Source organism: Gymnogyps californianus, chromosome 1 (assembly GCF_018139145.2).
Source record: "Gymnogyps californianus isolate 813 chromosome 1, ASM1813914v2, whole genome shotgun sequence".
Taxonomy (NCBI): Eukaryota; Metazoa; Chordata; class Aves; order Accipitriformes; family Cathartidae; genus Gymnogyps; species Gymnogyps californianus.
The window spans coordinates 113,600,421-113,617,288 of NC_059471.1; the positions used below are offsets into that span (position 1 = coordinate 113,600,421).

Below are 16,868 nucleotides of genomic sequence, written 5' to 3' on the forward strand. Positions count from 1 at the left end.
CTAATGCTCTCCAAGTTATGCAGCACAAGATGATCTGAAACAAAAGCCTTTCTCTGTGATGCTATGATGCCTACCTGGACAAGGTCTGAGTCTGAGATTAAAGTAGCTCCCACCTACTTTAGTCACGATTTTGAAAGCTGGATTTTTGGGAAGTAGAATTCCAAATTTAATACTGTTTATATCTATCTATATCTACAGATTTTACCTGAACACTAAAAAAAAAAAAAATTCAGTGTTAGTTTGTTCAGTATATTTTCCACCAATTGTAAACAGCCAATGCCTAAGCATTTGTTCAGACCATAGTTTGAAATGAGCTGCCTATTAAAAAAAAAAAAAATCACAGCAGTAGGGTTTTTTGCCTGCTTGTTTTTACAATGCTTCAGGCATGATGTAGTTTTACTTAACATTTTTTCTTCTCATTATACAAAACTTTAACCACAGCTTTATTTAGAAGGCCGAAATGAAAAATAAGCATATTGTCAGTAATACCTAAAAACTTAGGAATTACTAAGACAATGAATATATAGGATATTAAAAAGCTGTAAAAATTATCAGTTAAATAATTAAGGAATATATTATAATTAGTTATGGCTAGACAAAAGCATTCTTCTTATGTGCACTCATTCCATCATCTTTATAGGCAAGCAGACATTCTTCATTGCCTTTTATAATTTTCAATTATGTCAACAGTTTCTCCTTCTGAAATTCTCCTTTAACCATGCAGCACATTGATCAATTCCATATTTTGTGTAGCGACTCCCCCAGGCAGAAAATGATGTATTGAAACAAAAGCAGTTTTCAACCCAAGCAAGAGAAACTGAAGACACATCTTACTAAAAAAGAACTTTTAAGCCAGGTAGTACAAGCAGACTGAACTCAGAATTTCATTGGTAGGAATGCTTATAATCTAAGACTACCTAGAAAATGAACAAATTTCACTTCAAATAAGCCTACAGCTCAATGAAACCATCCCAAGTCTACTAGTGATTGCTCACCAGATGTTGTTTTTGATAGCTTGTCATTAAGCTTTTAGCAGTGGTTGTCTATAATATAAAACTTTACCATAAGAAAGAAATGAAGTTAAGCAGTATTTTGTTTTCTGAAGATAAATATGGAACTCTTAAGCAATATAAAAAGTTTTATTAGAAATCTATATAGTCCCCAATGATCAGATAGATGCAACTTTTTCTTTTAAACGAAAATAATTATTTAAACATAACAGAAAAATCCTCAAGGTTTACATGATTTTCTCTTTTAGATAAAGAGAAAATATCAGTGAAAACATACCTATTCATAGAACTTTAATGCTCTGGTGTTTTGCACTATTAAAAATTCCATTTGTCAACCATAATATTTTTCAGGCAAAGAAGTTTAATTGATCTCAATCAACTCGAGTAATATAGTCTATTTACTCCCTCAGAAACCTGGAGAAACTTAATACTAAATTTAAATTAGTATACACATTCAACATTTATAAGTTTACCGCATTTATTTTGAAGGTGAATTGTCAATTATGCCAATATAATTCAAAATATGCAAAACCACACTACAGCTGTTAATCTTTAGTACCATGAATCACTAGTGACAAATGGCAATCATGCAAAAGCAATAAACTAATAAAAACAAATCTCATTACAAGTTCAAGGAGATGAAGGAAAAAAAAAAAGAAACCCCCACATTAATTAATGACCCATTAATGCAGAGAAAATTCCCAAAGTGCATATTTCAGTTGTTTTTCCCCACAAGGCAAAGTCTGTCCACTAATTAATATTTCTCAGCTCATGTCACTCCTTGGGTACCCACAGTGTGACTTAATAATTAACAGGAAATTCACATCCCAAAGCAAACTAATCAATATTAATGTCATTGAGGATGGCAAATTCTGATCTTACCTCTGCTATGGTTATGCATTCCGGATGCAAGAAATTAATCATGTGGTTGGCCAGCATTAGATAACACAAAGCATCTTCATCCACGTGTAGGCCAAAATATTCATTGTAATTTCCACTGAATCCTGTCCCTAATAAGACAGGAAGTTTTAAAGGCCGAAGTCGTCTTTTTTTTAAAAACACACAGATATTTTGCAATATGCAATTTTATAAGCACCAAATTTAACCATAATTTCAGATCTATCCATATAGCAGCACAAAAAGATATTAGCAAATCTGGAATTTTTGGAGCATTCAGTGAACTTCATAGCACTATTTCCACAGCAACAGAGCTGCAACAGGACTGCTGAGATTAGAGCTGATTAAATTACTTACCAATCCCATGATGGTGATACAACATAGATGTAACACCATCAAATCGGAATCCATCAAAGCGATAGTCTTCGATCCACATTCTCAAATTAGACAGAAGAAATCTCAAAACTTCCCAGCTGAAAGAACATAAATGTATTTTATAAGCTTTAGAAACCTTGGGATCAACTAGAGTTCCTTATACCATGTTCCTCACTTGCATATATGGTACTTGTACTGGACATTTTACCATTTTAATGACTTTACTGTTTTTCATTAGCCTTTTCCTGAAACATTTGTCGTCCTTAAATCTGTCTTTTACTGCACATAATTTTAAGATTGCAGATAGGGCTTTAGGAAAAATTGTCAACTACCTATATAGACATCTAACAGGTTAGTGTTTGAACACATATACTACATTTTAATATCCGTACTTGTCACTGTACTTTTCCTTTGCCCCTCTAAAGATGGTTATACTCTGTGGGAAAAGATCTTAGAGAAATGGAAAGAAAATTATAATAGGTAAGACTTCGTCCCCAAGATTTTATGGGTTTACAGCAATTTCTAGGCAAAATAGAAGTTGAAAAGCTGTCGTGTCCCCCCTAGTTATTTACAAATCACGTGTCACCAGTAGATTACCAAATCACCTACTGTGTTGCAGATTTACATATCTAAAGAGTAAACCAACTTATGGAAGTTGAGGAGATATTTTTTTGAAATTCAGAACAACAGGAATGGGGTATAACACACACACAAACAAAGCGCGGACATGAAATCCAAAATATAAAAGAGGTTCCAAAGCGAGTAAGCATGCGGACGCATTTGTGAACAAAACTCGTATCCAAGAACAAAATAGTTTCAGGAACAGTTTTCCTACTATTCATCACCTCCTCTCCCAGGACACTGGTCTCAGTAGCTTTAAAAGACCCCCATATCTTGTTTCTACTGTTCACCCTCTGTGCCAGTACCCTCTCTGTCACCCTTGGCACGGGCTGCCTCAGGTGCACCTCCTGCAAGCTATGGCTCCAAAGAGCTCACCCATCTTAACCAGCCAACCACATGAGGCAGTGAAACTTCTTTGCCCATGTCTTCAACACTTGTCAATGTTATGATTTCTCTCTAATCAAGTTCCCAAGATAGCACAACTACAACCCCACTTACTACCAAGTTTCTGTTCAGAGAAGAGTGCAAGCTACACAGCAGCATGCAGGGTCTCACCAACTGGTGAGTGAGACTCTGGTGGGTGAGACTGAAGGGGTACACCTAGCACAAACCACATCAGTCAGCATCGCTGTTACAATTTACCTATGCACGCAGTTGGCCTAAGGCAGCGGAGACCCTTTCTACATTTCACTTTATTTAACAGACGTTGGAGACAGTAGACTCATGAGGCAATTATGACACAAGGAATAAACTCCATTTTGACAAAACAAATGTCCCCACCCTCCTTCCTCCAAAAAAACCTTCCTCATATGAAGGGTGCTTTAAGTCTGGAGTTAGTGGTATTACATGAAAAGATGGGGAGGCTGTGGATACGCTATAAAGCTGGTAAAATCCTGATCTCACCAAATAGCCAATTCTTATTTACTACAATAGGATTATAATATTTCTCCTTTTCTTTGCATGTACTGCACACAGATATACATTTGTGCATATAAAGACAGAAATATTACCAAATCAAAACCTCCAAATTTAGGAAATGCAAATCAGTTCAATGCAAATTGCCTCAGTTCAATACCTCTTCTGGGCATGCATTACATGACAAGATTTTTTTGTTCCATCCCTGTGTTCTCCTGCCTTGCGCCAAACCATCCAATCACAAGATAACACTATACTAGGAAGATCTCAGGAGCTTGTCTACAGAACCTTTTATATATTTGTTATTTCTCAGGTGAGATGATTTGCAATGAATGAACAATAGAGAATGGTCTGATATTGAAAAGAATAGAAAGGTATCAGAAGTCCTATGAACTGGCAAGCTGGTCACAAAAATACAACTTTGTGCAAATGGTCGCTGTATCTTTTTCTGACCCAGCATCAAATTTGCAGAAAGCTATTTGCTACAAGCTAAACACTGTGAGCAAAGTCAAAGCAGTAGCTGTATTGCAATAAAAATACTCTCTCACACAGAATTAAGATAATGTATGTACAAAGAGTAGATTAATAGCTACAAGCACCAGCCAGACTTAAAAGTTATTTCTCCTCATTACAGACTGCTTGACTTTATAACCATAAAGTTCTTGAGATGGTGAAGAGGATTTGTATATTTGTAAAACATACACAGAAGTCCCAAAACGGATAACAAATGTAATTATTTCCACCATTGTTGGCACTAAAGATTGATCTTTGGAAAAAGATGGAGAACCAGTATGAAAATAAATTGTAATGACTTTTACATGAAAAAGTGACTACAGATAAGAACAAACAAGATGAATTTGTTGAACCAAAAGATTAGTTAGCAAATTGATGAGATCAAAAACCTGAGTAGGAGCAGCAGGTATTTTCCAGCCATCTGATTGCACATGGGAGAGAAGATTGTAAATAAATAAACAAACAAACATATTAACTGATTCTAGTCTAAACTTGGAAAAATTCAGTTTTAGGATGAGTTCTAGAAAGGATGTCAAATACTAGCAACCATACTGACTTTAGAGATAACTACACAGCTCCAAAACACAAGCCAGAACAACAGTTTTTTTGAAACATGCAAATCACACAAACCATACAGAGGTTCATTATTTCATCCAAGTCAATTTGTTTATGGGAGCAGCAGGATTAGAAATAGAAGTTGACAGAAGTAACAAATAACTTTGCAGAACGCCAGTAGATGCCAAAATCATAGCATAATTGAAATATATCCACCATATAGGCAAGAACTCAGGAACATTTCTAAAAGAAGTACATTCTCGTAATTTTATGGACAGATATGGAAACAGGATAGCATTCATTAAGAATGTAATTTCTTTTGGGCAAAAGCCATATCTTAAATTATATCCTAACAGTCTCTCACATTTTTGCATACCATAAAATTGAGAAAGTTCTTTCACTGCATGCATGATCTAAGAGAGGAAAATATATGCTGTATTATCATTAAGGAACAGAATGATTTACAATGTAAGAAATTTAAGTAATTCAGAATTCACTCAGACATCATTCAAAACAAAGAAGGTCTTTGCAGAGAAGTTTTGCTGGTTTTCTCACCCTTGGGGCCAATAGCTCACACATTAAAAACTGATTTCTCATTTGAAAAAGTGAAATGAGCATATCTAGCTAGATGACCTGGTTTCACAAGGTGATGAGAAATTTAACAACTTTCCTATACTAGGTCAGCAGAAAACCTGTGAAATTGCTTACAAGTCACACTCATTATTTACTTTTTTTCCTGCTGTACTAATGAAAAAGCAAAATAATGATTCACTGTAAGAATTCTAAATTCCAATCCATGATGAACATGAAATATTTAGATGCAAGCAAGTAATGCATTTAAACCAGTTAATTTTGTCACTATGGACAAAAAAAATAGTATCGGCTGTACATAAAACAGTTTGAAGCTGCAATTCCGGAACCATATTAATGTTGACATTCAGGAACTGCATTTATTATTACGTATTATAGAAAACGAGTGGAAATGCTGACCTTATAAGAATCTAGACTTTTATGATGATTTACCCGTTTTCAATTCTTAGTGTTTAATTAACTTAACACATAGTAGCATTGAATTGCTAAAATATTACTTTTCGAATTATGCCCAAACATTTCAACAGCTGACTGGCTCAAATTCCACCAATGGATTGCTAAACATAAAGAAACTGGCACTCAGCCCGATAGTGCTAGCCTGCAGTGAATCTGGTACAAGTTATTTTATGAACTAAACATCCAGACTTGATACAAAGATGTTCTTTTTTCACCACTGTTAACCAGCATACACCAGTTTGCCTGTCACTTAAGAGGCACTTCGCTTGATCAGTGATACAAAAGGGTAACCAGTCATCCTATTTGGAAAACAACAACAAAAAGAATAAACTCTCTGTATTTCAACCTCCTTCATTTACAAGGAGAAGTAATTCCTCACTGTCCTCTAGGTAACATTGTTGCCACGACCCCAAGCCATCTCTAGCCATAAGGGATTGAGAAGTCAAAACAGCGCAGCAGGTGCCCGCTTTTTAGCCAAGGGACAATCCTGACTCACACTGCTAGACTCCTCTCAATACCTGCACTCCTAATTATACCGAACGCCATTCTATGGGAACATACACATCTCTATCAGTGAACAGAATGTGATACAGTCGTTAACAGACCAAAACAGCTTTTGCTTGGTGATCCAAGCTGCATTTTGCCTCCAAAATGAACTGTGCAGACAACAAACAAAAAAAGAGCTATCCTCCTGGGGCATATGATAATCTGTGTGCAGAAGGGGTCAGCAGCAACATGTCACTTACCCTGGATCAATCCCAAGAAGAGACAGAAGCAGTGAATTAACTTTTTTCCCCACAGTAACAACCAGAGGCACTGATGTAGAGTGCTACGTTTTCTGGACCTACGATTTCTGAAAGCACATTGCATGACTGTGTCCTGTACAGCCAGAAAAGAAACAAGCCGTTCTATTTCAGCAATAGTAAGCTTACTCATATTTCAAAGTTAAATATTTGACACAAAATAACTTTTAAGGAAAAAGCTTATTCTGAAAACAAGTAATACTAATTAATAGTAGTGGCAAAGATATCAATAGGTGAAAAGTTACAGGAGACTAAAGCTTTCAGTTTAACATGCACTGAATTTTTAACATTATTTTAAAATAAACAGAAGACAACTGACAAAAATCCTGAGGAGTCTTCTCTACACTTCAACTTCCCATTGCAAGAGAATTTACCAGCTAAAAGCTTTCAGAATGGCTGCAACGTTCTTGCAGTATTCTTGAATTATTCTTCACAGTGCCACAGTATTATGGATATTATTAAAAATAAACTAATATGATGAAATTGATTTTTTTTTAACATCCCCACCATAAGCAACCAACCCAAAAGATAATCAGCGTGGTCATGATCCCTTTGGTCAAGCAGTTCAAGCCGCTGCACTGTGAAGGTGATCTGGGGGCCAAGAGAGAACTTACAGGTTAGATGCATAAATTGTACGGTTTCTACTTCTTGTCCATCACAATCTCGTACATGGATGAAGCTTGAAATTAACACTTTCAATAGCAATAGATCTGTACTCACACAAAGCTTGGAAAGATGTTACCCATACTGCATGGATAACTGCACTTTCTTGGGCAACCTAATGGGGATAGTTCTCAATTCTAAGCCTCCCACTGCTACTGGCTCAAGACTTCCTTAACAGGGAGCTTGGATCATGAAAGAAAATTTATCTATATGTCTTTCAGCCGTATCAATGATAGAGCGCCACTTTTTTTCCCCTGAAGCCTCTGAATTTAAAATAAACGTTAGCTTTAGATCTAGCTCCCCGAGTTTTTTTTCTCAAATTTATCAAATATCTTAATGACTACCCCACTGTCTCCTCCTTCCCCACTTGCTGCTTACAATCAATCGCTTATCACTTTACCTCTGTTCTCTGCGTCATGAGGTTTTGTTTGCTTTAAAGAGAAATGGATCCATACCATGACCTTTCTGTTTCACTTGATTAGATTATGTTTGCTTTGCTACCTGTATAGAATTCGTAACACTGTAAGTAGACAAATTATATACTGAGATACAGCAAAGATGTTGACAGTGCTGAACAAAAGACTTGTAACCTTTCATCTTCGGTCTGCAAAGCAGTTTTATCTTTTAAATATTTCAAATAAAAAAAAAGTATTAAATAACACAAGTAACAGGCATTACAGATCTCTGAGTTTTAGGTTTCCTTAAGGTCCAGTATGACACCGAAAACATTAAAAAAGTTTCAATTGCCAATTAGATAGCTTAGTCCAAAAATTTCATGGCCAACTCTCCTTACAGCTAACGAAAAGTCCTCACTTAGGGAATCTTAGAATCATTTAGGTTGGAAAAGACCTTTAAGATCATCGAGTCCAACCGTTAACCTAGCACTGCCAAGTCCACCACTAAACCATGTCCCTAAGCACCACATCTACACCTCTTTTAAATACCTCCAGGGATGGTGACTCAAACACTTCCTTGGGCAGCCTGTTCCAATGCTTGACAACCCTTTTGGTGAAGAAATTTTTCCTAATATCCAATCTAAACCTCCCCTGGTGCAACTTGAAGCCATTTCCTCTTGTCCTATCACTTGTTACTTGGGAGAAGAGACTGACACTCACCTCGCTACAACCTCCTTTCAGGTAGCTGTAGAGAGCGATAAGGTCTCCCCTCAGACTCCTTTTCTCTGGGCTAAACAACCCCAGTTCCCTCAGCCGCTCCTTGTAGGACTTGTTCTCTAGACCCTTCACCAGTTTTGTTGCCCTTCTTTGGACACGCTCCAGCACCTCAATGTCCCTCTTGTAGTGAGGGGCCCAAAACTGAACACAGTCTTCAAGGTGCGGCCTCACCAGTGCAGAGTACAGGGGGACGATCACTTCCCTAGTCCTGCTGGCCACGCTATTTCCGATACAAGCCAGGATGCTATTGGCCTTCTTGGCCACCTGGGCACACTGCTGGCTCATATTCAGCCGGCTGTCGACCAACATCCCCAGGTCCCTCTCTGCCAGGCACCTCTCCAGCCACTCCTCCCCAAGCCTGTAGCGTTGCATGGGGTTGTTGTGACCCAAGTGCAGGACCCAGCACTTAGCCTTGTTGAACCTCATACAATTGGCCTCAGCCCATTGATCCAGCCTGTCCAGATCCCTCTGTAAAGCCTTCCTACCCTCAAGCAGATGAACACTCCCGCCCAACTTGGTGTCATCTGCAAACTTACTGAGGGTGCACTCGATCGCCTCGTCCAGATCATTGATAAAGATATTAAACAGAACCGGCCCCAATACTGAGCCCTGGGGAACACCACTTGTGACCAGTCGCCAACTGGGTTTAACTCCATTCACGACCACTCTTTGGGCCCGGCCATCCAACCAGTGTTTTACCCAGCAAACAGTACACCCATCCAAGCCATGAGCAGCCAGTTTCTCCAGGAGAATGCTGTGGGAAATGGTGTTGAAGGCTTTACTAAAGTCTAGGTAGACAACATCCACAGCCTTTCCCTCATCCACTAAGCAGGTCACCTTGTCATAGAAGGAGATCAGGTTAGTCAAACCAGACCTGCCTTTCATAAACCCATGCTGACTGGGCCTGATCACCTGGTTGTCCTGTACGCGCTGTGTGATGGCACTCAAGATGATCTGCTCCATAACCTTCCCTGGCACCGAGGTCAGACTGACAGGTCTGTAGTTCCCCGGATCCTCCTTCCAGCCCTTCTTGTAGATGGGAGTCACATTTGCTAACTTCCAGTCAACTGGGACCTCCCCAGTTAGCCAGGACTGCTGATAAATGAGTGAAAGTGACTTGGTGAGCACCTCCGCCAGCTCCCTCTGTGCCCTTGGGTGGATTCCATCCAGCCCCATAGACTTGTGTGTGTCTGAGTGGTGTAGCAGGTCACTAACCATTTCCCCTTGGATTATGGGGGCTTCATTCTGCTCCCTGTCCCTGTCTTCCAGCTCAGGGGGCTGGGTACCCTGAGAACAACTGGTCTTACTATTAAAGACTGAGGCAAAGAAGGCATTAAGTACCTCAGCCTTTTCCTCATCCTTTGTCACTATGTTTCCTCCCACATCCAATAAAGGACGGAGATTCTCCTTAGCCCTCCTTTTGTTGCTAATATATTTATAGAAACATTTTTTATTTTCTTTTACGACAGTAGCCAGATTAAGTTCTAGTTGGGCTTTGGCCCTTCTAATTTTCTCCCACCTCATGACATCCTTGTAGTCCTCCTGAGTTGCCTGTCCCTTCTTCCAAAGGTCATAAACTCTCCTTTTTTTCCTGAGTTTCAGCCAAAGCTCTCTGTTCAGCCAGGCCGGTCTTCTTCCCTGCTGACTCGTCTTTCAAAACATAGGGACAGCCTGCTCCTGCACCTTTAAGATCTCCTTCTTTAAGAATGTCCAGCCTTCCTGGACTCCTTTGTCCTTCAGGACTGCCTCCCAAGGGACTCTGTCAACCAGTCTCCTACACAGGCCAAAGTCTGCCCTCTGGAAGTCCAAGGTAGCAGTTCTGCTGACCCCTCTCCTTACTTCTGCAAGAATCAAACACTCGATCATTTCATGATTGCTATGCCCAAGACGGCCTTCAACCATCACATCACCACAAGTCCTTCTCTGTTCACAAACAACAGGTCCAACAGGGTGCCTTCCCTAGTTGGCTCACTCACCAACTGTGTCAGGAAGTTATCTTCCACACACTCCAGGAACCTCCTAGACTCTTTCCTCTCTGCTGTATTGTATTTCCAGCAGATGTCTGGTAAGTTAAAGTCCCCCACAAGAACAAGGGCTAGCAATCTTGATTGACATTGCAAACTCTTGGGACTCAACCATGGAACAAAGAGTACCCACTACTGAAGAAGAATGCACATAGGTCACTGCAAGCAGATGAAAGGTTTTGACAAACCGTAATTGCTATGCAATAAAAACTTTAAAATTATCTGCCTGCTCAGGTTCATGCATGAGTAAACAGTACTCTGACATCAGTAAGGGAAGAAAAAACCTACATTAAGGACACATGAAAGAATCTGAACCATAAGGAAGTAAACGAATAAAGAACGCTACACATCTGAAATCAGAAAAGACAAGCAAAGCTGAGTACTAAAAGGCAGGTATTTGAAAGCATACCAAATCTTGATGTCAGGAGGCACAGGGACAACATCTCGCTGAAGCAGTGCCAGACCACCTGACTTGCCAAACATTAACCCATTTGTGTCTGTCCTAGATAATCACCATCCTACTGAATCTCAAAGAAGAACAGAGTGCACCAGAACACAGCAAGTGTTCCAAACTGGTCTGAAGTACACAGTCTATCCTGAGGCCGGAAGCGGATGCAGTCCTTATTATGAAAGTCCAAAACACTAGATCAGTAATTAGGATGGGGTCTCAGTATGACCTTGTGATTGTGAAAAACTTTAGTATAAAAGTTTCCTGTATTCACAGCCAATACTGTGGCCCTCAGGAATGTTTTGCTACCCGAAGAGACAATGAAAAAAGCTAACCAGACCTCATGGACTAAAAGCAAAGACCTACAGGAAGACATATCATTCCTAATTTATCTTGTCACAGTGAGGTGACAAAATGTTACACAAAGCGGATGTGACCTGTTAACAATCCCTCTCAGTCTGTTTCTGGTCAGGTATTTGAGTATGAATCCCAACATTAAGTCCACCAGCTGTGAGAAGAGCAGTGGTGGCAGCAAAACTCAGCACTTGTTGAGATCAATGTCTATGAAACCTTCACACATGTAATGATTGGCATCACTAAGCCAGACAGCAATTTCCACTGGGAAGTACAGATCCCTCTGCACAGCAACGCAGAAGGTCAGGGATTTTTGCTTTGCTTTTGTTTTCAATAAAAAGGGTGCTTAAAGCTAGTAATGGTCACTGAAACCAGTTTTCCCAGTAGGAGCTGAACTTCTGATGAATTGCTTAAGCAGCTTTCCCGACTAGAGAAGTTGCCATTACACAACTATTTGATATAGTCTTGTAATAATGTAATATCATACTTGTAATGATATTACATTATTACAAGACTATATCATGTAACTAACTGAAAGACAAAAAGTTTCCTGTAACAGTTAAAAATAATGGATACTTTTATCAATACATGCTGCAGAAGACATCTTTGCTTAAGCGTTAACATCCCATTCCCTGAATTGAAATGGAAAAGCTCAAAAGTATTTCAGAATTTCAAGGCCAGCTTTCAGGAAAACAGTCCTTAATTATTTATTACAAAAAAGTCATGAGAAGTCAAAGTGAAAAAAGGATTATTTTCAAATTTGGAAGCATTTGTTCAGTGGAGATCTGAAGTCCTTTCACAAACTAAATCATACCGGTTTCTATCAGGCAACATAAAAGTTAATACTGGTAAATTAATTGCATACAGGATCGCACAATTATTTCTGTACTGCCCTTTTCATGGGCAAAACTCCAATTCTGCAGAAGCCACTGACAAATATATATATATTTATACTTTTCTATTCAAAAATTCTAATAAGCAGAACACTGGTTATTATATCATGTATTTTGTGACATCCGATAATCAAGCTGTAACTTGATATTCTGAGAATGAAAAGTGAATAAATATAAAATACTAAACTACTAAATACTAAGAAATAAAAATAAAATAACCAAAGTAGTTTTCCTGGTTTAATTATAATTAAGACTATTTCATTTAGCTATAGCTTTTCATTTTTTCTTTTAAGAGTAAACAAGAACTGCAGCTTTGAAGATGCAGAGGATTTTCCATTTTAATCGTAATTCTAGAATGCCATACCAGACAATACCCCTTCTGGAAGTATTAATCCTGATCCCCATAAGTCCAGTGTTATGCAGGGAAAAAGTACTTTCATTCACTATGCTGTAAACAATATAATAGCAATATGCATTTATTAGACTTGATTCATATTCAGTAATTACTTTGGGAAAATGATTTCTTAGAAATAGGCATACCCTTTATTCAAATACAAGCAGTAGTTCTGAAGTCTCCAAGAAAATATTTAATTTTTTTCCCTCAAAATTCTACTTCATCTGTTGGCACACAGCAGCACTTTACAGTAAGGTTCTTCAGGAGCTATTGGCACAAATGATACAATACACAGTTAAATTAGGGTGACTGAACATGTGCTAGGTACTAGGTAAGTGGCGATAGTCTAACATTTTGTCGGGGCGGGGGGGGGATATGATAGAGGGTAACTAGATCTCGTTCTTGCAGGTTCTCCCAAAGTCACTATAACTAACTGTGGGGACACACCGCTGTGTGTCCTTGGCAGCTGATTCCACTCAAGCACTAGTGAACGCAAGTAAGAGCGGCCCCAGTCATGCACTGTGCGAACCCCACTCCAAGCACTGAACACTGATTGTCTGCCCATCTAATTCCAGATCAGAAAAGTTATACCTACCATACACACAGACACATGCACACACCAAGAATAAGTTACAGCTGTCTGAAAACTGTTAAGAAGCTTTGCACACAAAAAGGCAAGTTTTCTTTGGTGAGTAATCAGATCTGGGCTCAACCCAGCAAAAAGCAAGATTCTGACGCGTGGGTCAGGAAGTCATGTTCTCCTCTGAATTTCCCAATTTTCAAGTGCTTAGAAGTTTGATAAATGTTTTAGAAAGATCCATCATTTTAATTTAGCAGGTTAATTCTACATTAACTATCTCTATTGTATTCTGCCAAAGAATTAAACATGTTTATTAATATATTCACATGACTTTAATGAAATGCCATTCGCACAAAAAGACAAATTTTCTCCTCAGAGGAGCTATGGCCTATAGATAGGTTTATCATGTCTAGTAAGCAGCACAGTGTCCTAGACGTACATTTTTCAGGCTAGTCCTATCTACACCTGATAGAGTAAACTAAATAATATCAAATAAAGCATTCAGTTATTTGCCATAAAAATTGAAGCAATAACTCAAGTATTACTTAGTAAAGGTTACGTCCTGCAAAATGTGAATATAAGAACAGTCTTGGAGGCAAAGCAGATATGTACTTATTGTAATGAAATTTAATATTCTTGATGCTTTTTGCTCAGAGTGCTTCCTTAAGTAAATAGAAAAAAAAAAGTACTGAAGACAATTACCTGCAGTTTTAACAGAGCCTTCAGGATGCACAAATTTTAAAATAGAGAACGTGTCAAAAATAAAATTACAAAACCCTTTAAAGTGCTGATAAAGCCTGCATGGATTTCAGCTATGATTTGGATAACATTAGCGCTCGTACCACTCATGTTCTACCCAAGTAAATTATACACTAATAAAATAAAAATCTTTGAGAACATTTAAAATTCTTTTCTCCCAAAATAAACTTCTTAGCAAATATTAAATTTGTTTAGTCACATAATCAACCCTGCAAATTAACAAACAAAATCTGTTGTTCTGCGACATGCAACTAAATCACAACATTTTAAAAATGTACCATCAGGATTTTGCATACAATTTAATGCAATTCATGACTTCCATAATTGAACTGAGATCTCAAACATTTCAGAGTAGTTTACTGTTCAACACTGGGTTCACTTTCAAATTAAGTCTAAATGTAGTGTAGAAATAGCCAACAAACTATTACGTATCAGGTGACTCACGATCTTAAACAGACCATTATCCTGAACTTTCCCCAGAAAACAGCACCAGAGTTAAGAAGGACTGGTGAAGAATCAAACTTCAAGAGATATTTAACTACTTTGTTGTGAGGTGTTTTTTCTCCCCTGAAATAGTATGCTATTATACACATGTAGAAGAATAGAAAACAATTATCCTCAACTTTCTATGTTCCCTATATAGGAAACCAAAATTATACTCTCAATCAATTCATTCCATTAGCAGTGACAAAATATTAAATACCTGGCAAATTGTTAACATTTTTAAGCTCTACTTTCTCAAAACCATCTTATTAAAAGCCTGAAACAGTGTTTTCTATAAACCTAATTTCATTTATTACTTTAAAGTACCGGTTCCCAAATTGAGACTCTCACAAGTGACTTCGAAAGGGACACTGAAGAAGTGTCTGGTTCACTACCTTTCCCTCGGTGTTTCCTACCTGACCAACTGCTCCCAGCCTTCTGTCTGAAGAACCAAACAGAAACACGGTTGTCTCCTGCAACCATGCAGTTTAGCCACAGCTGAGAAATGCTGCTGTGACCTCCACCGAAGTCAAGGTAGGATTTTGAGCACACTCCCTCCCTCAAACACGCAGAAACCAAAGCTACTGCTGACAAAGCACTAGCCTTTCTCTTTGCTGGTGTTCTCTTACAAAAAGTGTAAGAATGCCAGCCTAAAAACAAACACACACACAAAATATTTAAAGCATTAGTATTATGCCTGTGCCTTCCAGATGAAAACGCAGACTGTTTTCATTTGAATTCAGGTGGAAGTTTTGGTTTTACTAATGCTAATGAATAGCAACAGGAATTTAAGAAGCAAAGAAATAAAGTTCTTCATGAAAGAAGCAAAGAAATAAAGTTCTTCATGAAAGAGAACATTTTGAAAACTCCCAAGGAAAAGCATTAAAGAAGTCTAAGCAAGAAGACCAGACCTCTGCCCTTGAGAAAATTCCAGCATTAATATAAACGTATCATCAAATATCTGGTTTTCCAAAAGTTAAGTGCATTGACGATTGAGAAGTCTTTTCTGCATGCAGATGACAGTGAACCATACTTTCTACTGTGGTAACAGAAAGACTCAAGTTCATCTATACCAGGAACACACTAACACAACCTTATCAATCTACCATTCAGTGTCCATATGCTATTACAGATTACTTTTTTAAAAATAGGTAATTACCTTGAAAATCCAAAATCAAAACATTAATCCTCAAGTGTCAGCTACTTTTTTAAATTTATGTTAGCATAGCAAAACCAACCTCATAAGGAATAGTTACTATCACAAACAAAAGCCTGAAAAGGGAGTGACTCTTGCGTTTTACCATCCTAGGACTTCCACTTAGAAGAAGGTATTATCTGAACATCCTTTTACTTTAGTCTCTCAGAGACTGGCATACCGGACGTCTGAAGTCTCAGTTGCCTGTCTGTATTTTATTGACCAAAATCCCTCCCTTCCTCCCAACTAGACAGTTGGTAGCAATGCCAAATCTGTAAAAGGAGAAGAAAATTTTAAGACAGGTAGAAGCATCATCAGTCATCATTCAGTACAGACGTTACAGGAGGCTTCTGAGATACTGACTCCATCTCCTGAATGGTAATTTACTGATTTCCTGCCCCAGGAAAGCGGAGGGTAAGAAAAGTTCACTCTTTATACTAATATTAGCTAACACAAAGCTTAGATTACTTCCTCTCACACTTCCAGATTTTATCCTCAGCATAAACAATTGCTCTGGATACAGTCCAAAACATTCTTTTCAGCACCATGGGACAAGACTGCTCAGTTACGTGACAAACTTCGTCAAGAAGGGCAGAAAAGTTTGTACAATGAATCGTTGCCTTCACAGAAAAAGGAGATTTCCAGTGGAAGGCTCAGAGAGCCTGAAGATTGTCTTATATCATCCCTAGTACGAGATTCAAGAAATGACTGCAGAGGTATACAGCCATCGGGCAAAACCGATTTACACGCACATCAGTCCCTATTATCTTTCAGCAAGCACAAAATGCAAAGCTGTTGTATTTGCACAAAAACAGCACAGAAGACCAGAAGTACAGGGTTCATATTAAATAGCAATCCGTTCTTAAGCACAGCACGGGATTTCTCAATTTGCTGCACTTTTTAAAGTTACATTCTTCAGGAATGTAATTAAAGATAGATATTAGCTCATCTTAGACTGTGCCAATAGAGTTGAGAACTTGCAAATGTACTGTTTTCTGTATGTTTCATAAATACTTTTTCATGTAAGAGAATTGAAAAACAGGTTTATATTCAAAGACATTTAGTTTTTATCTCAATTTCTTACAAGATACTATCATTTCAGCTATATAATTTGTACTTTATGAAGATTAATACAAGAACAATAAGCACATTTATAATAGATTGTTA

General features: G+C 38.1%; 1 protein-coding gene across 1 annotated transcript in view; it reads right to left on the reverse strand.

Moving 5' to 3' along the window:
* The window catches only part of GBE1 (1,4-alpha-glucan branching enzyme 1), a 172,453-nt gene that overhangs the window by 70,779 nt on the left and 84,806 nt on the right, over positions 1-16,868 (reverse strand). The window contains exons 8-9 of the mRNA XM_050895991.1: positions 2,265-2,380; positions 1,893-2,020 (exon numbers count right to left, since the gene is read on the reverse strand). Coding sequence (XP_050751948.1) covers positions 1,893-2,020; positions 2,265-2,380 — 244 coding nt within the window. The remainder of the gene's footprint in view (positions 1-1,892; positions 2,021-2,264; positions 2,381-16,868) is intronic.